Here is a 24537-nt window from a genome sequence, read left to right on the forward strand (position 1 = left end):
GTCATTAACACATTGCTGTTTGTGGGAGCTTGCTGTGCGCAAATTGGCTGCCGCGTTTCCCACATTACAACAGTGACTTCACTCCAAAAGCACTTCATTGGCTGTGAAGCGCTTTGAGACGTCCGGTGGTCATGAAAGGCGCTATATAAATGCAAGTCTTTCTTTATTTTCCCACCCAACAGCCAGCCTAATTGACAGGTTGGCTGCCTTGTATCTTCCGGTAACTGTTGCAGAGCGGAAATGGCAGAGCCGCAGGAACTTGTTGCCTGTCTCCCTTCCCACACAATGATTTAGTGGGGGGAGAGAATATGGAAAACGATCATAGAGATATAAATGGCATTTAAAGATTTCATAGAATCATAGAATGCTTACAGCACAGAAGAAGCCGTGCCAACTCTCAGCTAGTCCCACTCCCCTGCCCTCTCTCCGTAGCCCTGCAATTTTTTTTTCTTTTAGGTACTTATCCAACTCTCTTTTGGAAGCCACGATTGAGTTTGCCTCCCCTCTTAGGCAGTGCATTCCAGATCCTAACCACTCGCTGCGTAAAAATATTTTTTCTTACGTTGCCTTTGGTTCTTTTGCCAATCACCTTAAATCTGTGTCCTCTGGTTCTCGACCCTTCTGCCAATGGGAACAGTTTCTCTCCGTCTACTCTGTCCAGACCCATCATGATTATGAACCTCGATCAAATTTCCTCTCAGTCTTCTCTGATCCAAGGAGAACATCGAGTTCAACAATTTCAGACCTTAGCCTCTGTCCACATTATGCTCTGATGTATTTTTTCTCTCTCTCTGTGATTCCCATGGCAACTGGTAATTATCCTGCCATTCACACTCAGCCTAAACTAACCTTTTTATAATTTCTGCCATTATCATCTCAAGTCGGCCCTTCATCCCCTTTGTCTCTCTAATCTCTCCTGTCTTCCACCCTATCACAGACCTTCCCTTTTGTTCTTTCCTCCCCTCCCCCTTTCAGTGCTCCTGAAGAATCTGTTCATTTCGAACACTCTCCAGTTCTGACGAAGGGTCATCAACCTGAAACGTTAACTCTGTTTCTCTCTCCACAGATGCTGCCTGACCCGCTGAGATTTCAAGCATTTTCTGTTTTTATTTCAGATTCCAACATCCACAGTATTTTACTTTTGTATAGAGCTCTGACTTTAGTTACCTTACCGTTCCCCCTTTTAGCAGCAATCTTTTCCGGGAAGCCGGCCGTGACCTGGTCCGGTTCCACAGCAGGAGTTACGTGTATGTTATGGCCATTGCCTCCCCTGTGGATTTCACTCCGGCGTTAGTAACCTTTGACTCTCCCTCCCGGGGCAGATGTTGCTGCTGTGGCTTTGATCGCCTACAAGAACATGGATTCCATCCTGAATGGAAGTGTTTTCAACCCCAGCACCGCCGGTGGGAAACCAAAGCCATTTCGACTGATCTCAAATGTAGTTTCAGCCACGATAACTAACAGGGACAAGCATGGACTCGACCCGACAGTGAACTTCACTTTCAAGCACACAGTGGTTTGTAACGCGCTGCGCCAGTTTGTATACAGCTTGTAACAGATTGGATCACGGATACCATCCCAGTCTTGCAATGATATTCATGCAGTGAAACAGCAGCTTTGGGTTTTATTTCTGCCCAGTGAGGCAATTTAGTGGAACAGTGGGAAGACCACTGGGCTGAGAATGAGTCTGTTAACCTGCTAATTTTCTTGTTACGTCACATAACAGTATGTGACATGTGGACCAGTGCGTCGGCTGTGAGACAAAACAGCTCATTCATGATGCAGCATAAATAAATAAATGGGTATTATTTATTTATTCTCATTAGAGTTTGTGAAAATTGTCCCCCCTTCCTCAGTTTTATCCCCTCCTCTTTGAAGATCCTGACTCTTGCTTGGATACAGCCTCCCATTCCTTCACTCCATCATCTGTTCCTGCTGTGTGAAGGTAGACAGTGTCAGCAGGTTATTGGCTGGTGGAGAGCATCGCCGCTGACCTTTGACCTGCTCCTACTCATTGTTCACACACCACACTGAGGCTGGTTGTAGTTCACCAACTCCTGCCTGGGCTGAGATGGGCTAATTCAACACGGACCCAGAGTGGAGCCTGGGGCATTGCCTTCTGTGTGGCTCAGTACCACACTGGGCCGATGCCTTTCCCCACTGAGCGGTGCACACACCATCTACTTGACCGGTTACAGCTGGCTATTCATGATTGGACAATGCACTGCGTCCACTGGAATTATGCAGCTGGGAAAAGTTACTGGTCTCCCAGCGGGTGCACTGTGGGAGCTTCCAATGAAAGGGAGACCCAGTGCCGATGTAATCACCTCTCCAGATTCGCTCTGCTGATTCCTTTCAAACGCCAGGTACAAATGTTTATTCACCAATATTCTTCATGGTTAGTACTGAATTCATGGCAAGAGGGAGGATGTTTCCTCTGGCTGAGGAGTCCAGAACCAGGGGTCACAGTCTCAGAATAAGGGGTCGGCCATTTTGGACTGAGATGAGGAGAAATTTCTTCACTCAAAGGGTGGTGAATCTTTGGAATTCTCTACCCCAGAAAGCTGTGGAGGCTCAGTCATTGAGTATATTCAAGACTGAGATCAAAAGATTTTTGAATATTAAGGGAATGAAGGGATATGAGGTTAGTGCAGAAAAGTGGAGTTGAGGTAGAAGATCAGCCATGATCTCATTGAATGATGGAGCAGGCTCGAGGGGCTGAATGGCCTACACCTGCTCCTAATTCTTATGTTCTTGTGTTATTAACAGCAGTGATGGCTAATGTAGGCCCTGAATGCTGTAGTGAGGGTGAGGTTCAACTGTTCAATGTGTTGCAATGAAAGTTCCTGGATTGTGGGATTTGGACTCATCAAGGCCCGCAGTGCAGGACAGAATCAGGGCTGGAAATAGTGGGAGAGAATCAATAAATAGTGATAAATGACACTAAGATTGGATTTTAAAAGCCTGTAGGTTATAGGATGGTGAACACTGAAGGAGATGGGGAGTTCTATAGATTGTAGTTCATGGAAATGAGGACATAAAGTGGGCGATGTGCTGGAAAATCTTCCACAGAACTGAGAAGATACACCTATCAGGAAAGGCCAAACTGGCTGGGATTCTTTTCTCCAGAAAAAAGTCAGCTGAGGGGTGACCTAATAGAGGTCTTTAAAATTCTGAAGAGGCTCGATAGGGAAGATGTAGAGAAGATGTTTCCACTTCTGGTGGAGACCAAAACTAGGGGCCATAAATATAAGATAATCACTAAAAATCCAATAGGGAATTCAGTACTGAGGGACTGCTGCACTGTTGGAAATGTTGTATTTATATGAAGCATTATAGCAAGGCTCTATATGCCATCTCAGGTGGATGTAAAAGATCCTATGTATTGGATTTTATATTGGATTAGGACTAATGCTCTTGCTCCTGTGTCCCTGCTTCTTATCCTTTATTTAATTAACAAATTTGAGAGTTCATGAGGTAGTGATATAGCTGACAGATGTTTATTAGTTAAAGACAGTACACTGAGTAGTACATGCAAGCAGTGTGTCTATATACTCACCTGTAGGATACCCATTGGGGTAGTTTGAGCTTACCACTCCCCAGGCAGTTCTCAGTCTTGAGTCTCACCGAGGGTATGTTGCATTCCACAATCATACCGTTACGATACCACACCTACTTTGGTCACAGGATATGGTGTAACCCTGAACCCCATGTGCTATTCCTTTGTTCAAGACTGACCTAGTTTGGTTCTGTCCAATTCCCTTATCTCCAGCCCTCTGTATCATGTTTCCCTTACATTACTTTGCTGAGCACTTTTCAACACTTGTCCTTCAGGCCTGGGTCTGTGTGTCCATGGCAGCACATTGACTCCGACTCTATCTTAGTCCAGTGATATACGTTCCACCTAAGCTAAGCATTCTACTTATCTATGATTACTTTTAGCAAGTACTGCAGTTAGTTACAATTACCCCCGTTGTTTTTAATTTGGTTTTTATGACTGCTCTTGTTCAAGCAGCCTGTTCTGTATAGTCAGCACAATTCAGTCTCTCTCTCTGCACTCTCTCTCTGCACTCACTCTAGCTCCCTCTCCTAACTAACCCACAATGCTCCTTACCGATGCCAGACTGTGATCTGATTATATTGTATCCTCTCCTACACTCTGCCACTATTTGAAGAAGAGCAGGGGATGTATACTGGCCAACAATTATCCTTCAACCAACGCAACCAAAAACAGATTATCTGATCATTTATCACAGTGCTGTCTGTGGGAGCTTGCAGTGCACATTTTGGCTGCTGAGTTTCCTATGTTATAACAGTGACTACTTCAGCAGTACCTCATTAGCTGTGGAGCATTTTGGGATGTCCAGAAAGGCCCTATATAAAGGCAAGTTTTTTCTTTCTCTAGGACGATTCCCTTGCTTTGAATGTAATTACATTCATTGGGATTCCCGTATCGCTGGTGTGTCTTGGAATCACCTTTGTGACGTTTGCCTTCTGCTCCAATTTAAAAAGTGCCATACATGCCACCCACACGCAGCTGTGCGCGAGTCTCTTTCTGGCAGAGCTGCTGTTCATCGTGGGGATCAACAGGACCGAAAACAGGGTAAGAGACCTCTCCACAGCCAGCAACGCCCAAGATTGTGTGTGCGTGTCTAAGCATATTTGACTGTGTCTGTGTATACACGTCAATGTCTGTCATGTGCAGCTATTTGGTGTGCCTGTGTGTGTCCATGTACATGTATATTTGTGTGCATGTTTGCGTGTTCATGTTTCTGGATCCATGTGCATCAACACTTTTCTCTTACCCACTTCCTTCACCCCACCACTGGCTGTCAGCTGCCTGGTCCTGAAGCTTTGGAATTCCCTCCCTAGACCTATCCGGCTCTCTAACTCTCTCTCCTCCTTCAAGACGCTCCTTAAAACCTACCTCTGTGACCAGTCACCTGTGTCAGAAGGTTGTGGGTTCACTTGAGCACAAAAATCTAGGCTGACACTCCAGTGCAGTGCTGCACTGTCGGAGGTGCCGTCTTTCGGATGAGATGTTAAACCAGTAAAATATCCCATGGAACTATTTCGAAGAAGAGCAGGGGAGATATCCCCGGTGTCCTAGCCAATATTTACCCTCCAATCAATACAGCAAAAACAGATTATCTAGTCATTATCACATTGCTGTTTGTGGGAGCTTGCTGTGCGCAAATTGGCTGCCGCGTTTCCTACATTACAACAGTGACTACACTCCAAAAGTACTTCATTGGCTGTAAAGTGCTTTGAGACGTCTTTCCTTCTTTCTAATATCACCTTATGTGGCTCGGTGTCAATCCTTGTTTGATAAAGCTCTTGTAAAGCGCCTTCGGACATTTTACTTCATTCAAGGTGCTGTATAAATGCAAGTTCCTGTTGGTGTATTTAGAACAGTAGATGAAGCCCCATAGCAGACCCCACCCGATGATCATATCCCAATTATATCCTACACATTGTCGCTGACTCCAGTTTCTCACTGGGTGACCATTCTTCCCACGTAAACTTTTAATGTGAGTGTTGGTAGGTTATTTGACTGTGCACAATTCTATCTTCATCTCACCCACTACACACACGGGCACTTTCCAGCATGGCTCAATGGATCAGGATCGGGAGTGGAAAACAGGGTTAATTTATGCTCACTCACCCCATGCCCAGGGGCCAAAATTGCCCCTTCCCTTAAGGCCTGCTACCAGCAGAAATCGGCGGCCACACTGCAGAGTACAATGGCCTCCGATCTTTTGTGGAATGGCTGCCACTTTGAAAATCCCGTTCCCAAGGTATCCCGGCGGTAACCCGCTCCCCCCACTACCACTGCGCTGCTGCCGATCCGCCCTAAGTGTGTTATCAGAGTGTGCACCGCCAATGTTACCCCCACGACCGTGAATTTCTGCAGACAAAATCTTCCTCCTGCCGCTCGGTGCCACCGGCAGCTTTTTCTGCCGGTGCACTTTGCTGAGAGTGCTTCTAAAATGGCGGTGCGGCTGGACATTAAAGGGGAGGGCGCACTGCCGCAGCCGCCATCTTTCTTTTTTTGTCGGCCAACTGCCAGGTCGGGCCGACAATTATGCCCCCTCTTGGGTAGCCAGGCCACTGGCCCGGCCGAAACCCTCTCTGGTGGCCCAGTGGTCCTAACGTAAAGAATCGCAGCGGCTCTCCCCTTTTAGTGAAGGGGACAACCGTGGTGATGCGGCACCGTGATGACGTCATCAGCGCTACGCCGATGAGTGACAGCGGCGGACACTCCGCCCACCCCCGAACTTCTGCCCTTCCAGTGCGCGAACTTCTGCTCACCACCGCAATTCCGCTCCCATTATGACCGACTTCCGGGCCGCAGGATAAAATAGCCAAAAAACGGAATTTTGCTCATGAGGCCACCGCATCCACTGTTGAAACAGGGTAAGTGCGCTGTGTTTTCGATGGGGGGCAATTTCGATCCCCTGTTCTCAAGGCTCACACGTGAGTAGTGACCAATAGGGAAAAGTACCACATTGCAACTGCTACTTGTCTCAGGAAGCCAATGCCTTCAAGGCAGAAGAGAAGGGCAGAGGAGCGAAGTGGGGGGAGGACAGAGGAGAGGAGGGGAAGGGGAGGGGAGAACAGATGAGGGGAGATAAGAGGAAGGGAAGCGGAGAGAGGGGAGATGAGAGATGAAGCAGGGAGATAAGTGAGAGGAGGGGCGGTAAGTGGAGGAGACCGGAGGAAGGGGAGAGAAGAGAAGGGGAGGAAAGAAGGGGAGAAGAGGGAAAGTGGAAGCACAAGGAGAGGAGGGGAGAGGGACGAGGAGTGGCGTGGAGAGGGACGAGGCAAGGAGGGGAGAGGGACGAGGAGTGGAGGGGAGAGGGACGAGGAGTGGCAGGGAGAGGGACGAGGCGAGGAGGGGAGAGGGACGAGGAGTGGAGGGGAGAGGGACGAGGAGTGGAGGGGAGAGGGACGAGGAGTGGAGGGGAGAGGGATGAGGAGTGGAGGGGAGAGGGACGAGGAGTGGAGGGGCAGAGGGATGAGGAGTGGAGGGGAGAGGGACGAGGATTGGAGGGGGAGAGGGACGAGGAGTGGAGGGGAGAGGGACGAGGCGAGGAGGGGAGAGGGACGAGGCGAGGAGGGGAGAGGGACGAGGAGTGGAGGGGAGAGGGACGAGGCAAGGAGGGGAGAGGGACGAGGAGTGGCGTGGAGAGGGACGAGGAGAGGAGGGGAGAGGGACGAGGAGAGGAGGGGAGAGGGATGAGGAGTGGAGGGGAGAGGGACGAGGAGTGGAGGGGGAGAGGGACGAGGAGTGGAGGGGAGAGGGACGAGGAGTGGAGGGGAGAGGGACGAGGCAAGGAGGGGAGAGGGACGAGGAGTGGCGTGGAGAGGGACGAGGAGAGGAGGGGAGAGGGACGAGGAGAGGAGGGGAGAGGGATGAGGAGTGGAGGGGAGAGGGACGAGGAGTGGAGGGGGAGAGGGACGAGGAGTGGAGGGGAGAGGGACGAGGAGTGGAGGGGAGAGGGACGAGGAGTGGAGGGGAGAGGGACGAGGCAAGGAGGGGAGAGGGACGAGGAGTGGCGTGGAGAGGGACGAGGAGAGGAGGTGAGAGGGACGAGGAGAGGAGGGGAGAGGGATGAGGAGTGGAGGGGAGAGGGACGAGGAGTGGAGGGGGAGAGGGACGAGGAGTGGAGGGGAGAGGGACGAGGAGTGGAGGGGAGAGGGACGAGGAGTGGAGGGGAGAGGGACGAGGAGTGGAGGGGGAGAGGGACGAGGAGTGGAGGGGGAGAGGGACGAGGAGTGGAGGGGAGAGGGACGAGGAGTGGAGGGGAGAGGGACGAGGAGTGGAGGGGAGAGGGACGAGGAGTGGAGGGGAGAGGGACGAGGAGTGGAGGGGAGAGGGACGAGGAGTGGAAGGGGAGAGGGACGAGGAGTGGAAGGGGAGAGGGACGAGGAGTGGAGGGGGAGAGGGACGAGGAGTGGAGGGGAGAGGGACGAGGAGTGGAGGGGAGAGGGACGAGGAGTGGAGGGGAGAGGGACGAGGCAAGGAGGGGAGAGGGACGAGGAGTGGAGGGGGAGAGGGACGAGGAGTGGAGGGGAGAGGAATGAGGAGAGGAGGGGAGAGGGAAGAAGCGAAGGAGAAGAGCGAAGGAAGAGGGGGTGAGGAGAGAAAATGAGAGGATAGATCAGAGGAACACGAACCTTATTAGTATTGAAAAGAAAGAAAGGTTACAATAAAGAGAATAAAAGTAATAAGCCTACTGCTGTCCTGCTGAGATCAGTGCACGCGACAAGACTGGCCATGGAACCTGGAGATGGCCTGGACCCTGTGGCTCGGCTACTGACTGGATAAACCAGCTGATCCACCAGGGGAGGATCGAGCCGCGGTAAAACACTGACTGTGGTTTTCAGCCTATCGTGTCAACCATTGCCCCTCGGCTACAGATATGCCCAAATGTGCTGAAGTGATCATCCACTGCGTGCAATTTCTGCAGTCCTTGGCTCAGTGTATCTCCGGGCGAATATCTGCATATTTTTGTATTTTTCCCGAAAGGCTCCCATGCTGTTTCTTGTTGTTTCAGGTTGTGTGCGGGATTGTGGCGGGGTTTTTGCACTACTTCTTCCTGGCAGCGTTTGTCTGGATGTTTCTCGAAGGAGTCCAGCTCTTCCTCATGGTCAGAAATATCAGGCAATTGAGGGTTCCCCACTCAGAGAAAGCTGGGAGGTACATGTACTCCTGTGGCTACGGGGTCCCTGCAGTAATCGTGATCGTATCTACTGCAGTCTATCACGATGGCTATGTGTCATCCAGAAAGTAAGTAATGTGTCCTGTTATTCCAGCCTTACAATGAATTTTGTGGCCTTCCACTTGAACTTAAGTCACTGCTCTCACCTGTGGACTCCAAACTTCTTTCTCCTGTTGCAACCTTCCTTTTCTCAATAATAATACAGTTCATGTTCCTCTGAACGACCCTCTGGTCTTCTCTTCTCCTTGTCCCTCTCCTTTCCCTCCTCTCTTCTTCTCTCTCCTCCCCTCCTTTCTGGCCCTTACCTTCTCTCCCCTCCCCTTGTCTCCTTCCCTTACCTCGCCTCTCTCTTCCTCTCATCTCCCCTCTTCCAACCTATAGCATCATCAAATCATAAGAACGTAAGAACATAAGAAATAGGAGCAGGAGTGGATCATTTGGCCCCTCGAGCCTGCTCCGCCATTCAATAAGACCATGGCTGATTGGATCATGGACTTAGCTCCACTTCCCTGCCCGCTCCCCATAACCCTTTACTCACTAATCGCTCAAAAATCTGTCTATCTCCGCCTTAAATATATTCAATGACCCAGCCTCCACAGCTCTCTGGGGAAGAGAATTCCATAGATTTACAACCCCCTGAGAGAAGAAATTCCTCCTCATCTCAGTTTTAAATGGATGGCCTCTTATTCTAAGACCATGTCTCCTAGTTTTAGTTTCCCCTTTGAGTGGAAATATCCTCTCTGCATCCACCTTGTCGAGCCCCCTCATTATCTCATGTTTCAATAAGATCACCTCTCATTCTTCTGAACTCTAATGAGTAGAGGCCCAACCGACTCAACCTATCTTCATAAGTCAACCCCCTCATCTCCGGAATCAACTTTATGAACCGTCTCTGAACAGCTTCCAATGCAAGTATGTCCTTCCTTAGAATGACACAGCACAGAAGGAGGCCCACTCTTTGAAAGAGGATTCTAGATTACAACAACTTGCTGTGTAAAAATAAACATAGAAACATAGAAAATAGGTGCAGGAGTAGGCCATTCGGCCCTTCGAGCCTGCACCACCATTCGATAAGATCATGGCTGATCATTCCCTCAGTACCCCTTTCCTGCTTTCTCTCCATACCCCTTGATCCCTTTAGCCGTAAGGGCCATATCTAACTCCCTCTTGAATATATCCAATGAACTGGCATCAACAACTCTCTGCGGCAGGGAATTCCACAGATTAACAACTCTCTGAGTGAAGAGGTTTCTCCTCATCTCAGTCCTAAATGGCCTACCCCTTATCCTAAGACTGTGTCCCCTGGTTCTGGACTTCCCCAACATCGGGAACAATCTACCCGCATCTAACCTGTCCAGTCCCGTCAGATTCCTCTTGTCACCTCTTGTTCTTTTGCCAATCACCTTAAACCTGTGTCCTCTGGTTACCGACCGTTCTGCCACTGGGAACAGTTTCTCCTATTTACTCTATCAAAACCATTCATAATTTTGAACACCTCTGTCAAATCTTCTCTTAACTTTCTCTGCTCTAAGGCGAACAACCCCAGCTTCTCCAGTCCCTCCATATAACTAAAGTCCCTCATCATTCTGGTCGCATTCTAGTAAATCTTTTCTACACCCTCTCCAAGATGTTGATATCCTTCCTAAAGTGCGGTGCCCAGAATTGGACACAATAGTCCAACTGAGGCCTAACCAGTGATTTACTAAGGTTTAGCATAACTTCCTTGCTTTTGTACTCGATGCTTCTATTAATAAAGCCAATGATCCTGTATTCTTTTTTAATGGCCTTCTCAACTGGTCCTGCTGCCGTCAGAGACTTTTGTATATACACACCCAGGCCTCTCTATTCCTGTATCGCCATGCTTTAGTGATGTTGGTTGAGGCATAAATATTGGCTAGGACATAAGAACTTAAGAATTAGGAGCAGGAGTTGGCCATTCACTCCTCGAGCCTGCTCCACCATTCAATAATACCATGGCTGAGCTACCTTGATTCCATTTTCCCGCCTGATCCTCATAATATCCCTTGATTCCCCCAGAGTCCAAAAATCTATCTATCTCAGCATTGAATACACTCAACAGCTGAGCATCCACAGCCCTATGGGGCAGAGAATTCCAAAGGTTCACCACCCTCTGAGTGAAGAAATTTCTCCTCATCTCAGTCCTAAATGTCCGACCCCTTATCCTGAGACTGTGACCCCTGGTTCTGGACTCTCCAGCCAGGGGGAAACAACCTCTCAGTTCTACCCTGTCAAGCCCTCCAAGAATGTTATACATTTCATTGAGAATTCCCCATCTCTTCTTTGAGATAGTGCCATAGGATCTTTTACGTCACCATTGAGGGCAGACAGAGCCTTGGTTTAATGTTTCACCTGAAAGCCGGATGAGCCCCATGCACCACAGCGCAGGCCCCACAGATAACCAGGGGCAACGGGTTCCAAAGCCACTCCGGACCCACGGACTCTGCCCCTGGTTTTATATCGCTCTCTGCGCTTGGTATGTTCCTGAGAAACTGTCACCCGGGACTTATTAATGTTGGCACTTACTGAGGGCTGAATGTCACCTCAATGTCGATCTGTGAGCGGCCAGCACACGGGACATTTTATTATCCAATCAGTGAGCGGGGTTTGAGAATATTCCTGCGGGATGAATCTCCTGCGATTGGCGGTTTGCGCTCTCATGTGCCCCTCAGCGATCCAGAACATTCACTTTCTCCTCTTAACTTCCAGCTGCTGGATCTCCACAGACAGCGGATTGATCTGTAGTTTCCTGGGGCCCGTGTGCCTGATAATCGCGGTAATTATATACCGTCCATATCCAGATTCTGGGGTTTTATTTGTGACACGTTGCATCACATGATTATGTGTGAAATGTGCAGTAAACTCCTGCTCTGTTTGTGTATCTAACTTCACCCCAGTTACAGTAATAAGCAAATTGCCCCTCATCTGTACCCCATGGTCTCTCCCCCCACAGCCTCTCTCTAACCCCCCACAGCCATTCTCTGCCTCCCCCCCCCACAGCCTCTCTCCCCCCACAGCGCCTCTCCCCTCACAGTCTCTCCCCCCCCCCCCGACAGCCTCTTCCCCCCCCGGCCCGCCGACAGCCTCTCCTCTCCCCAGAGTCTCTCTCCCCCCCACAGCTTCTCCCCCCACAACCTCTCCCCCCACCCCCACAGCCTCCCCCCCCGGCCACAGCCTCTCTCCCCCCACAGCCTTTCTCCTCCCACAACCTCTCTCCCCCCACAACCTCTCTCCCCCCACAGCCTCTCACCCCCCACAGCCTTTCTCCTCCCACAACCTCTCTCCCCCCGACAACCTCACTCCCCCCGACAATCGCTCTCCCCCCCCACAGCCTCGCTCCCGCACAGCCTCTCTCCCCTGCCCCACAGAATTTTCCTCCCATTGCATCACAAACCAGTGCCCTTAGAGAAGAAAAAAGGAAAAATTGTTGCCGTGAAGGCCCAGCATATCTGGTTGTGAATGTCAGGAATTGAAGAGTTAACGAGGGGCTGATTCCAGATACAATCCATCAGAACTTGTTGACGATCAGCCAACACATCTTCAAATCTTCCGCAGGTCAACACACTTCTGTTCCTCGTAATACTCTGGATATTGAAAAAAGAAGTTTCTAAGCGTGACACTCAAGTGTCTAAACTTCAGGACACGAGGTGAGTGTCACCCCTCTAGGACTTTGCAGAAAACTCTGGATCTGATAAATATTTGGAAGTTTATAGAAATTGAAAATGTGCAGGGCAGTGGGGAAAGAGCGGGGGGAGTGGGACTAATTGGATTGATCTTTCGCCGAGCCGGCACAGGCACAATAGTCCGAATGGCTCTATCTGATTTTATAAGCTTTACGTAGGTACATCTAAAAGGTGAACATTATTTAAAGGAAAAGATTAAAAGCGGGCCACAAATTTGAAGCCTGGTCAATAAGGTCAGTCTGCAGATCAGACCGCAGGAATAAATCGACACTGAAACACCAGAGTCACAGGGCTGTGAATGCGTTTGCCAATCCAGCACCATAGAAACATAGAAACATATAAACTAGGTGCAGGAGCAGGCCATTCAGCCCTTCTAGCCTGCACCGCCATTCAATGAGTTCATGGCTGAACATGAAACTTCAGTACCCACTTCCTGCTTTCTCGCCATACCCATTGATCCCCCGAGTAGTAAGGACTTCATCTAATTCCCTTTTGAATATATTTAGTGAATTGGCCTCAACTACTTTCTGTGGTAGAGAATTCCACAGGTTCACCACTCTCTGGGTGAAGAAGTTTCTCCTCATCTCGGTCCTAAATGGCTTACCCCTTATCCTTAGACTGTGACCCCTGGTTCTGGACTTCCCCAACATTGGGAAGATTCTTCCTGCATCTAACCTGTCTAAACCCGTTAGAATTTTAAACGTTTCTATGAGGTCCCCTCTCATTCTTCTGAACTCCAGTGAATACAAGCCCAGTTGATCCAGTCTTTCTTGATAGGTCAGTCCCACCATCCCGGGAATCAGTCTGGTGAATCTTCGCTGCACTCCCTCAATAGCAAGAATGTCCTTCCTCAAGTTAGGAGACCAAAACTGTACACAATACTCCAGGTGTGGCCTCACCAAGGCCCTGTACAACTGTAGCAACACCTCCCTGCCCCTGTACTCAAATCCCCTCGCTATGAAGGCCAACATGCCATTTGCTTTCTTAACCGCCTGCTGTACCTGCATGCCAACCTTCAATGACTGATGTACCATGACACCCAGGTCTCGTTGCACCTTCCCTTTTCCTAATCTGTCACCATTCAGATAATAGTCTGTCTCTCTGTTTTTACCACCAAAGTGGATAACCTCACATTTATCCACATTAAACTTCATCTGCCATGCATTTGCCCACTCACCTAACCTATCCAAGTCACTCTGCAGCCTCATAGCATCCTCCTCGCAGCTCACACTGCCACCCAACTTAGTGTCATCCGCAAATTTGGAGATACTACATTTAATCCCCTCGTCTAAATCATTAATATACAATGTAAACAGCTGGGGCCCCAGCACAGAACCTTGCGGTACCCCACTAGTCACTGCCTGCCATTCTGAAAAGTCCATATTTACTCCTACTCTTTGCTTCCTGTCTGACAACCAGTTCTCAATCCACATCAGCACACTACCCCCAATCCCATGTGCTTTAACTTTGCACATTAATCTCTTGTGTGGGACCTTGTCGAAAGCCTTCTGAAAATCCAAATATACCACATCAACTGGTTCTCCTTTGTCCACTTTACTGGAAACATCCTCAAAAAATTCCAGAAGATTTGTCAAGCTTGATTTCCCTTTCACAAATCCATGCTGACTTGGACCTATCATGTCACCATTTTCCAAATGCGCTGCTATGACATCCTTAATAATTGATTCCATCATTTTACCCACTACTGAGGTCAGGCTGACCGGTCTATAATTCCCTGTTTTCTCTCTCCCTCCTTTTTTAAAAAGTGGGGTTACATTGGCTACCCTCCACTCGATAGGAACTGATCCAGAGTCAATGGAATGTTGGAAAATGACTGTCAATGCATCCGCTATTTCCAAGTCCACCTCCTTAAGTACTCTGGGATGCAGTCCATCAGGCCCTGGGGATTTATCGGCCTTCAATCCCATCAATTTCCCCAACACAATTTCCCGACTAATAAAGATTTCCCTCAGTTCCTCCTCCTTACTAGACTCTCTGACCCCTTTTATATCCGGAAGGTTGTTTGTATCCTCCTTAGTGAATACTGAACCAAAGTACTTGTTCAATTGGTCTGCCATTTCTTTGTTCCCCGTTATGACTTCCCCTGATTCTGACTGCAGGGGACCTACGTTTGTCTTTAATAACCTTTTTCTCTTTACATATCTATAGAAACTTTTGCAATCCGCCTTAATGTTCCCTGCAAGCTTCTTCTCGTACTCCATTTTCCCTGCCCTAATCAAACCCTTTGTCCTCCTCTGCTGAGTTCTAAATTTCTCCCAGTCCCCGGGTTCGCTGCTATTTCTGGCCAATTTGTATGCCACTTCCTTGGCTTTAATACTATCCCTGATTTCCCTAGATAGCCACGGTTGAGCCACCTTCCCTTTTTTATTTTTATGCCAGACAGGAATGTACAATTGTTGTCGTTCATCCATGCGGTCTCTAAATGTCTGCCATTGTCCATCCACAGTCAATCCCTTAAGTATCATTCGCTAATCTATCCTAGCCAATTCACGCCTCATACCTTCAAAGTTACCCTTCTTTAAGTTCTGGACCATGGTCTCTGAATTAACTGTATCATTCTCCATCCTAATGCAGAATTCCACCATATTATGGTCACTCTTCCCCAAGGGGCCTCGCACAACAAGATTGCTAATTAGTCCTCTCTCATTACACAACACCCAGTCTAAGATGGCCTCCCCCCTAGTTGGTTCCTCGACATATTGGTCTAGAAAACCATCCCTTATGCACTCCAAGAAATCCTCCTCCACCGTATTGCTTCCAGTTTGGCTAGCCCAATCTATGTGCATATTAAAGTCACCCATTATAACTGCTGCACCTTTATTGCATGCACCCCTAATTTCCTGTTTGATGCCCTCCCCAACATCACTACTACTGTTTGGAGGTCTGTACACAACTCCCACTAAAGTTTTTTGCCCTTTGGTGTTCTGCAGCTCTACCCATATAGATTCCACATCATCCAAGCTAATGTCTTTCCTAACTATTGCTTTAATCTCCTCTTTAACCAGCAATGCTACCCCACCTCCTTTTCCTTTTATTCTATCCTTCCTGAATGTTGAATACCCCTGGATGTTGAGTTCCCAGCCCTGATCATCCTGGAGCCACGTCTCCGTAATCCCAATCACATCATATTTGTTAACATCTATTTGCACAGTTAATTCATCCACCTTATTGCGGATACTCCTTGCATTAAGACACAAAGCCTTCAGGCTTGTTTTTTTAACACTCTTTGTCCTTTTAGAATTTTGCTGTACATCTTATGTGGTCGACCATATCCACTGGGAACAGCAGAGATTGCCACAGCTCATTTCATGACAGGGCCTCACAGTAAGTAGTCAGAAGATTTTCCTCCTGTGTCTTGGGCTCAACTTGAACCCAAGTCGCAAAGGTGAAAGGTCGGTGTCCCGAGGTGAAAGGCCAGAGTTCCATAAGCCAAAGGCCAAGGTTTAATTTGCCTTAGCTCAGTGGTAGCAGTCTTGTCTCTGAGTCAGAAGGGTATGGGTTTAAGTTTTAATCCTTGAGCCCATAATCCAGATTGATACTCAAGGACACTCAGCAGAGGAGGACAAAGGGTTTGATTAGGGTAGGGAAAATAGAGTACGAGAGGAAGCTTGCAGGGAACATTAAGACGGACTGCAAAAGCTTCTATAGATATGTAAAGAGAAAAAGGTTAGTAAAGACAAATGTAAGTCCCCTGCAGTCAGAATCAGGGGAAATCATAACGGGGAACAAAGAAATGGCAGACCAATTGAACAACTACTTTGGTTCGGTATTCACTCAGGAGGACACAAACAAGGGGTCAGAGGGTCTAGTCGGAAAGAGGAACTGAGGGAAATCCTTATTAGTCAGGAAATTGTGTTGGGGAAATTGATGGGATTGAAAGCCGATAAATCCCCAGGGCCTGATGGACTGCATCCCAGAGTACTTAAGGAGGTGGCCTTGGAAATAGCGGATGCATTGACAGTCATTTTCCAACATTCCATAGACTCTGGATCAGTTCCTATGGAGTGGAGGGTAGCCAATGTAACACCACTTTTTAAAAAAGGAGGGAGAGAGAAAACAGGGAATTATAGACCGGTCAGCCTGACATCGGTAGTGGGTAAAATGATGGAATCAATTATTAAGGATGTCATAGCAACGCATTTGGAAAGAAGTGACATGATAGGTCCAAGTCAGCATGGATTTGTGAAAGGGAAATCATGCTTGACAAATCTTCTGGAATTTTTTGAGGATGTTTCCAGGAGAGTGGACAAGGGAGAACCAGTTGATGTGGTGTATTTGGACTTTCAGAAGGCTTTCGACAAGGTCCCACACAAGAGATTAATGTGCAAAGTTAAAGCACATGGGATTGGGGGTAGTGTGCTGGCGTGGATTGAGAACTGGTTGGCAGACAGGATGCAAAGAGTAGGAGTAAATGGGTACTTTTCAGAATAGCAGGCAGTGACTAGTGGGGTACCGCAAGGTTCTGTGCTGGGGCCCCAGCTGTTTACATTGTACATTAATGATTTATAGACGAGGGGATTAAATGTAGTACCTCCAAATTTGCGGATGACACTTAGTTGGGTGGCAGTGTGAGCTGCGAGGAGGATGCTATGAGGCTGCAGAGTGACTTGGATAGGTTAGGTGAGTGGACAAATGCATGACAGATGAAGTATAGTGTGGATAAATGTGAGGTTATCCACTTTGGTGGTAAAAACAGAGAGACAGACTATTATCTGAATGGTGACAGATTAGGAAAAGGGGAGGTGCAACGAGACCTGGGTGTCATGGTACATCAGTCATTGAAGGTTTGCATGCAGGTACAGCAGGGGGTTAAGAAAGCAAATGGCATGTTGGCCTTCATAGCGAGGGGATTTGAGTACAGGGGCAGAGAGGTGTTACTACAATTGTACACCTGGAGTATTGTGTACAGTTTTGGTCTCCTAACTTGAGGAAGGACATTCTTGCTATTGAGGGAGTGCAGCGAAGATTCACCAGACTGATTCCCGGGATGGCGGGACTGACATATCAAGAAAGATTGGATCAACTGGGCTTGTATTCACTGGAGTTCAGAAGAATGAGAGGGGATCTCATAGAAACGTTTAAAATTCTGACGGGTTTCGACAGGTTAGATGCATGAAGAATCTTCCCAATGTTGGGGAAGTCCAGAACCAGGGGTCACAGTCTAAGGATAACGGGTAAGCCATTTAGGACCGAGATGAGGAGAAACTTCTTCACCCAGAGAGTGGTGAACCTGTGGAATTCTCTACCACAGAAAGTAGTTGAGGCCAATTCACTAAATATATTCAAAAAGGAGTTAGATGTAGTCCTTACTACTCGGGGGATCAATGGGTATGGCGAGAAAGCAGGAAGTGGGTACTGAAGTTGCATGTTCAGCCATGAACTCATTGAATGGCGCTGCAGGCTCGAAGGGGCTAATGGCCTACTCCTGCATCTATTTTCTATGTTTCTATGTTTCTATGACAGTACTGAAAGAGTGCTGCACTGTCAGAGATACCCTGTATCACTAACCTCATTCAAGGCACACCACACAGTGCCTCAGTGGGTAGGCCCTCGCTTGTTGAAGATGGTCATTACAAGTCACTTGTGTGATGTGAATGTTACTTGCCATTTACCAGCCCAAGCCTGGCTCTTGTCCATGCTTTCCTACATATGAGCATGGATTATTTTTATTATCTGAGGAATTGCAAATGGAACTGAACACTGCACAATCATCAGCGAGCATCCCCACTTTTGACCCTTTGATGGAGAGAAGATCATTGATAAAGCAGCTGAAGGTGGTTGGACCGGTGTCACTGCCCTGAGGAACCCCTGCAGCGATGTTCTTGGACTGAGATGATTGGCCTCCAACCACCACAACCATCTTTCTTTGTGCAAGGTATGACTGCAGTCAGTGGAGAGTTTCCCCCCTGATCCCCATTGATTTCAGTTTCACTAAGGCTCCTTGGTGCCATACTCGGTCAAATGCAGCCTTGATATCAAGGGCAGTCACTCTCACCTCACCTCTGGAATTCAGCTCTTTTGTCCATGTTTGGATCAAGGCTGTAATGAGGTCTCGAGCCGAGCGGTCCTGGCATCGGTGAGCAGGTTATTGGTGAGTAAGTGCCACTTGATAGCACTGTTGAAAACACCTTCCATCACTTTGCTGAAGATTGAGAGTAGGCTGATGGGGCGGTAATTGGCCGGATTGAATTTGTCCTGCTTATACTGCACAGGACACTTGGCAATTGTCCATATTGTTGGTAGATGCCAGTGTTGTCACTGTAATGGAACAGCTTAGCTATGGTGTGGCTAGTTCTGGAGCACAGGTCTTTAGCAATACAGCTAGGATGCTATTGGTACCCATAGCCTTTGCCGTGTCCAGAACACTCAGTCTTTTTTAAATAACATACAGATTAAATCAAATTGGCTGAAGACTGGTAACTATGAGGGTGGGGACCTCAGGAGGAGGCCAAGTTGGATCATCCACTGAGCACCTCTGGCTGAAGATGGTTGCAAATACTTCAGCCTTGTTTGTACTCACTTGCTGGCTCTGCCATTGTCGATGATGGGGATGTACATGAAGCCATCTTCTCCCATTAGTTGTTTAATTGCCCACCACCATTGATGACTTGATATGGCACGGTTGCAGAGCTTTGATCTGATCCATTGGGTGTAGCATCGCTTGGTTCTGTCTAGAGCATGTTGCTTCCACTGTTTAGCGTGTATGTAGTCCTGTAGTGTACCTTCAGCAGGTCGGTGCTGCTGCCCAGCATGCTCTTGCATAAGGGTTGGTCTCTGGCTTGATGGTCGTGGTAGAGTGAGGAATATGTTGGGCCATGAGTTACGGATTGTGACGGCATATAATTATGCTGCTGCTGATGGCCCAAAACACCTCATGGATGCCCATTTTCTAGATGCTAGATCTGTTCTTATTCTAAACGTAGATTGGGTGACAGCATTGCAAAGCACCTTCGTTCAATCCGCAAGTGTGACCCTGAGCTTCCGGTCACCTGCCACTTTAATTCTCCACTGCATTCCCACTCTGACCTCTCTGTCTTCGTAATCCTGCACTGTTCCAACGAAGCTCAACGCAAGCTCGAGGAACAGCACCTCATTTTTCGTTTAGGCACTTTACAGCCTTCTGCACTCAACATCGAGTTAAAAAATTTCAGAGCATAACCACTGCTAATGATGAACAGTGGTGTACATTTAAGGAGATATTTCACAACTCTCAAGAAAAATATATTCCAGTGAGGAGGAAAGGGTGTAAGAGAAAAGATAGCCATCCGTGGCTAACTAAAGAAATAAAGGATGTATCCAATTAAAATCAAGGGCATACAATGTGGCCAAAACTATTGGGAGGACAGAAGATTAGGAAGCTTTTAAAAGCCAGTAAAGAATTACTAAAAAAATTATTAAGAAAGGGAAGATAGACTATGAAAGTAAACTAGCACAAAATATAAAAAGAGATAGCAAGAGTTTCTATAGGTATATAAAAAAGAAGAGTGGCTAAAGTAAATGTTGGTCCCTTAGAGGACGAGACCGGGAATTAGTAATGTGGAACATGGAGATAGCAGAAACTCTGAACAAATATTTTGTATCAGTCTTTACGGTAGAGGACACTAAAAATATCCCAACAGTAGATAGTCAACGGGCTATAGGAGGGGAGAAACTTAACACAATCACAGTCACTAAGGAGGTGGTACTCAGTAAGATAATGGGACTAAAGGCAGATAAATTCCCTGGACCTGATGGCTTGCATCCTCGGGTCTTAAGAGAAGTAGCGGCAGGGATAGCAGATGCACTGGTTGTAATTTACCAAAATTCCCTGGATTCTGGGGAGGTCCCAGCAGATTGGAAAACTGCAAATGCAACACCCCCTTTTAAAAAAGGAGGCAGACAAAAAGCAGGAAACTATAGACCAGTTAGCCTAACATCTGTGGTTGGGAAAATATGGAGTCCATTATTAAAGAAGTAGTAGCAGGACATTTGGAAAAGCATAATCCGGGCAGGCAGAGTCAGCATGGATTTATGAAGGAGAAGTCATGTTTGACAAATTTGCTGGAATTCTTTGAGGATGTAACGAACAGGGTAGATAAAGAGGAACCAGTGGATGTGGTGTATTTGGACTTCCAACAGACATTTGACAAGGTACCACAGAAAAAGTTACTGCACAAGATAAAAGTTCACAGGGTTGGGGGTAATATATTAGCATGGATAGAGGATTGGCTAACGAACAGAAAACAGAGAGTCGGGATAAATGGTTCATTCTCGGATTGGCAATCAGTAACTAGTGGGCTGCTGCAGGGGTCAGTGCTGGGACCCCAACTATGTACAATCTATATTAACGACTTGGAAGAAGGGACCGAGTGTAACGTAGCAAAGTTTGCTAATGATATAAAGATGGGAGAAAAAGCAATGTGTGAGGAGGACACAAAAAATCTGCAAAAGGACATAGACAGGCGAAGTGAGTGGGCAAAAATTTGGGAGATTGAGTATGATGTTGGAAAGTGTGAGGGCATGCACTTTGGAAGAAAAAATCAAAGAGCAAGTTAATATTTAAATTGAAAAATTGCAAAGTGCTGCAGTATAGTGGGACCTGGGGGTACTTGTGCATGAAACAAAAAAGGTTAGTATGCAGGTACAGCAAGTGATCAGGAAGGCCAATGGAATCTTGGCCTTTATTGCAAAGGGGATGGAGCATAAAAGCAGGAAAGTCTTGCTACAGCTATACAGAGTATTGGTGAGGCCACACCTGCAATACTGCGTGTAGTTTCGGTTTCCATATTTACGAAAGGATATATTTGCTTTGGGGGCAGTTCAGAGAAGGTTCACTCGGTTGATTCCGGAGCTGAAGGGGTTGACCTATGAGGAAAGGTTGAGTAGGTTGGGTCTCGACTCATTGGAATTCAGAAGTGATCTTATTGAAATGTATAAGATTATGAGGGGGCTTGACAAGGTGGATACAGAGAGAATGTTTCCACTGATAGGGGAGACTAGAACGAGGGGGTATAATCTTAGAATAAAGGTCCGCCCATTTAAAACTGAGATGAGGAGAAATTTCTTTTCTCAGAGGGTTGTAAATCTGTGGAATTCTCTGCCCCAGAGAGCGGTAGAAGCCGGGACATTGAATAAATTTAAGACAGAGAGAGACATTTTCTTAACCAATAAGGGAATAAGGAGTTATGGGGAGTGGGCGGGGAAGTGGAGCTGAGTCCATGATCAGATTAGCCATGATTCTATTAAATGGCGGAGCAGGCTCGAGGGGCCGTATGGCCTGCTCCTGCTCCTATTTCTTATGTTTTTATGTAATCGTTGGCTCCCTTTTGCCCCCTTGCCCCTCAGAGCCTGTTTCTTGCTTTTTTTCTCCTTGTCTCTAATGGCAGTTGGTCATTATCCCACCATTCACACCCTATCTCAACTAATGTTTTTTCTAACTCCTGTTATTAACATTTGAATTTGGGCATCGTCCCTTTTGTCTCTCTAATCTCTCCTGTCTTCCAACCTATCACAGACCTTCCCTTTTGCTCGTTCCAACCCTCCCCCTTTCAGTGCTTGTTAAGAATCTGTTCTTTCTGAACAATCTCCGGTTCTGACGAAGGGTCATCGACCTGAAACGTTAACTCTGCTTCCTCTCCACAGATGCTGCCTGACCCGCTGAGATTTCCAAGATTTTCTGTTTTTATTCTGTACTTATTCTATCCCACTCAGCACGGTGGTGGTGCCATATGACATGATGGAGGGTGTCCTCAGCGTGAAGACGGGACTTTGTCTCCACAAGGACGGTGCGGTGATCTCTCCTACAGTGTAGTATTAGTATTAGGCAATCCCTCGTATCGAGGATGACCCACTTCCACACCAAAAAAGGGATGAGTTCACAGGTGTTTCCATGAAGGACCTAATATTCCAGATCCGGAACTACATATCAAAGGGTGGAAGATGCCTCTGTGTGGATTTTTTTAACGTGTGGTGGCCGTTGCACACCAGCCACCACACGGGCTCGACAGAGCAAGGTCTTGGTGCAGTGGCAAGGGTTAACCGAGACGACTGGAGACCAAGCTCTGCTGCACAGACCCAGTGCGCACACATATTGCAGTGTGGGCTGGCCCGTGCTGCCCCTGGGCCCTGAATTCCCGCCTCTTCTGGGCCCCGACCCATCTGAGACAGGTAGATTGGTGAGGACAAGGTCAAACAGGTTATTCCCTCACTTTGGTTCTCTCACCACATGCCGTAAGCCGAGTGCTTAGGGCTCGGCCAGTTCGGTCAGTGGTGGCACTAACGAGCCAGTCTTGGTGATGGCCATTGAGGTCCTCCTCGTGTCCTTGCTACTCTCAGTATTGCTAACGTCAGTAATGGTGACCATGAAACTACTGGATTGTTGTAAAAACCCATCTGGTTCACTACTGTCTTTAGGAAGATAATCTGCCACCCTTACCCGATCTGGGCCTATATGTGACTCCAGATCCACAGCAATGTGGTTGACTCTTAACTGCCCTCTTTAGTTCACGAAGGTAGCGCACCATCACCTTCTCAAGGGTGATTAGGGATGGGCAATAAATGCCGGCCTTGCCAGTGACACCCACATCCCAGGAATGAATATTAAACAAAACAGTCTGCATCTCACCGTCTCTCTTTGTTGCAGGATGCTGATGTTTAAAGCCATTGCGCAGGTGTTTATCTTGGGTTGTACTTGGATTTTTGGATTGTTCCAGTTTCAGGATAAAGCCGGGGTGATGGCCTATTTATTCATCATCGTCAACAGTTTCCAGGGCACCTTTATCTTCATCATCCTCTGTGTGTTAAATCCCAAGGTAGGAAACAGAAGAACATAAGAACATAAGAAATGCAGCAGGAGTCGGCCATTCGGCCTCTCGAGCCTGCTCCGCCATTCAATAAGATCATGGCTGATCTGATCTTGGCCTCAACTCCACTTCCCTGCCTACTCCCCATAACGGTTGACTCTCTTATCATTCAAAAATCTGTCTGTCTCCACCTTAAATATATTCAATGATCCAGCCTCCACAACTCTCTGGGGTAGAGAATTCCAAAGATTCACCACCCTCTGAGAGAAGAAATTGCTCCTCACCTCCGTTTTAAATGGGCGACCCCTTATTCTGAAACTATGCCCCCTAGTTCTAGATTCCCCATGAGGGGAAACATCTCTGCATCTACCCTGTCAAGCCCCTTCAGAATCTTATACGATTCAATAAAATCACCTCTCATTCTTCTAAACTCCAATGAGTATAGGTCCAATCTGCTCAACCTTTCTTCATAAGACAACCCCTTCATCTCAGGAATCAACCTGGTGAGCCTTCTCTGAACTGTCTCCAATGCAGGCATATCCCTCCTTAAATAAGAAAACTAAAACTGTACGCAGTACTCCAGGTGTGGTCTTATATCTTCTCGTCCGATCACAAAGTGACTGTTGTGAGCTGATGGGACAGGTACCATCTTGTGGAACCGATGTCCTTTCTTCTTTATCCCTCTGCTGACAGAGCTGATAGGTCCTGGCGGTTGGTTCCATGAGCCATCTCTAGTCCCTTGTTTGAGTGGCTGCTCTTTAGGTGGGAGACATAGGCTGTGAACGTAGGCATGGTATTGGAGGTATTGAGCATTAAGCCCAAATACAATGTGAGTTCTAATTGTTCTCATTCGGACACATATCGCCAGAGTACTGATTTCATGTTGTATCTTGCCTTAAGGTGAGGGCTGAGTACCGGAAATGGTTTGCAACGACGTGCAGGGCAAAGGGCATGTCGGCTTCACCAGCGAAAAAAGTCACCACAACAACAGCCATGTCGGTGAGAGGGTCTTGGCTGACATCACTGAGTCTGAGAATCATCGAACCACAGGGGTGAAATTGGGTTACGCCCCATTTGGGGGCGGTAGCAAGTCAGGGCGGGACTTCCTGCATCCCGTTACGGCTGCGCAATTCGGGTTACCGCCTGTCACAGGAAGTGGAGCGCAACATCGGGCGGTTGGGGTGGTGTCCGGGGTGCGACGCGGGCGGGATCGGCAGCGCTACATGGCTTCTTCACAAGCTCCGCAGGTCCTTTGATGGGCCTCCACTGGGCCACTGGGACTGTGTGGTGCCATGGCCACAGCCCGGC

The 24537-nt window shown here is 47.8% G+C and overlaps 1 protein-coding gene across 1 annotated transcript; it reads left to right on the top strand.

Annotated features, from left to right (window-relative positions):
* Positions 1 to 1357: 1357 nt before the first annotated feature.
* On the top strand, positions 1358 to 24285 carry LOC139237774 (adhesion G protein-coupled receptor E3-like). Its single transcript, XM_070866959.1, has 7 exons — positions 1358 to 1516; positions 4406 to 4603; positions 8562 to 8794; positions 11454 to 11520; positions 12300 to 12391; positions 23070 to 23238; positions 24130 to 24285. The coding sequence occupies exons 1-7, from the start codon at positions 1358 to 1360 to the stop codon at positions 24283 to 24285; spliced, it is 1074 nt and encodes a 357-aa protein (XP_070723060.1).
* The last annotated feature ends 252 nt before the right edge of the window (positions 24286 to 24537 follow it).

The sequence above is a fragment of the Pristiophorus japonicus genome, chromosome 24 (genome assembly GCF_044704955.1).
Source record: "Pristiophorus japonicus isolate sPriJap1 chromosome 24, sPriJap1.hap1, whole genome shotgun sequence".
Lineage (NCBI taxonomy): Eukaryota > Metazoa > Chordata > Chondrichthyes > Pristiophoridae > Pristiophorus > Pristiophorus japonicus.

What these genes read in the sequence shown, in the direction of transcription:
- LOC139237774 (XM_070866959.1), top strand. Translation starts at nt 1,358, where the DNA reads ATGGATTCCATCCTGAATGGAAGTGTTTTCAACCCCAGCACCGCCGGT. An exon ending in TCACTTTCAAGCACACAGTG is followed by an intron (nt 1,517 to 4,405) that starts GTTTGTAACGCG and finishes TTCTTTCTCTAG; the next exon opens with GACGATTCCCTTGCTTTGAA. An exon ending in GGCTATGTGTCATCCAGAAA is followed by an intron (nt 8,795 to 11,453) that starts GTAAGTAATGTG and finishes CTTAACTTCCAG; the next exon opens with CTGCTGGATCTCCACAGACA.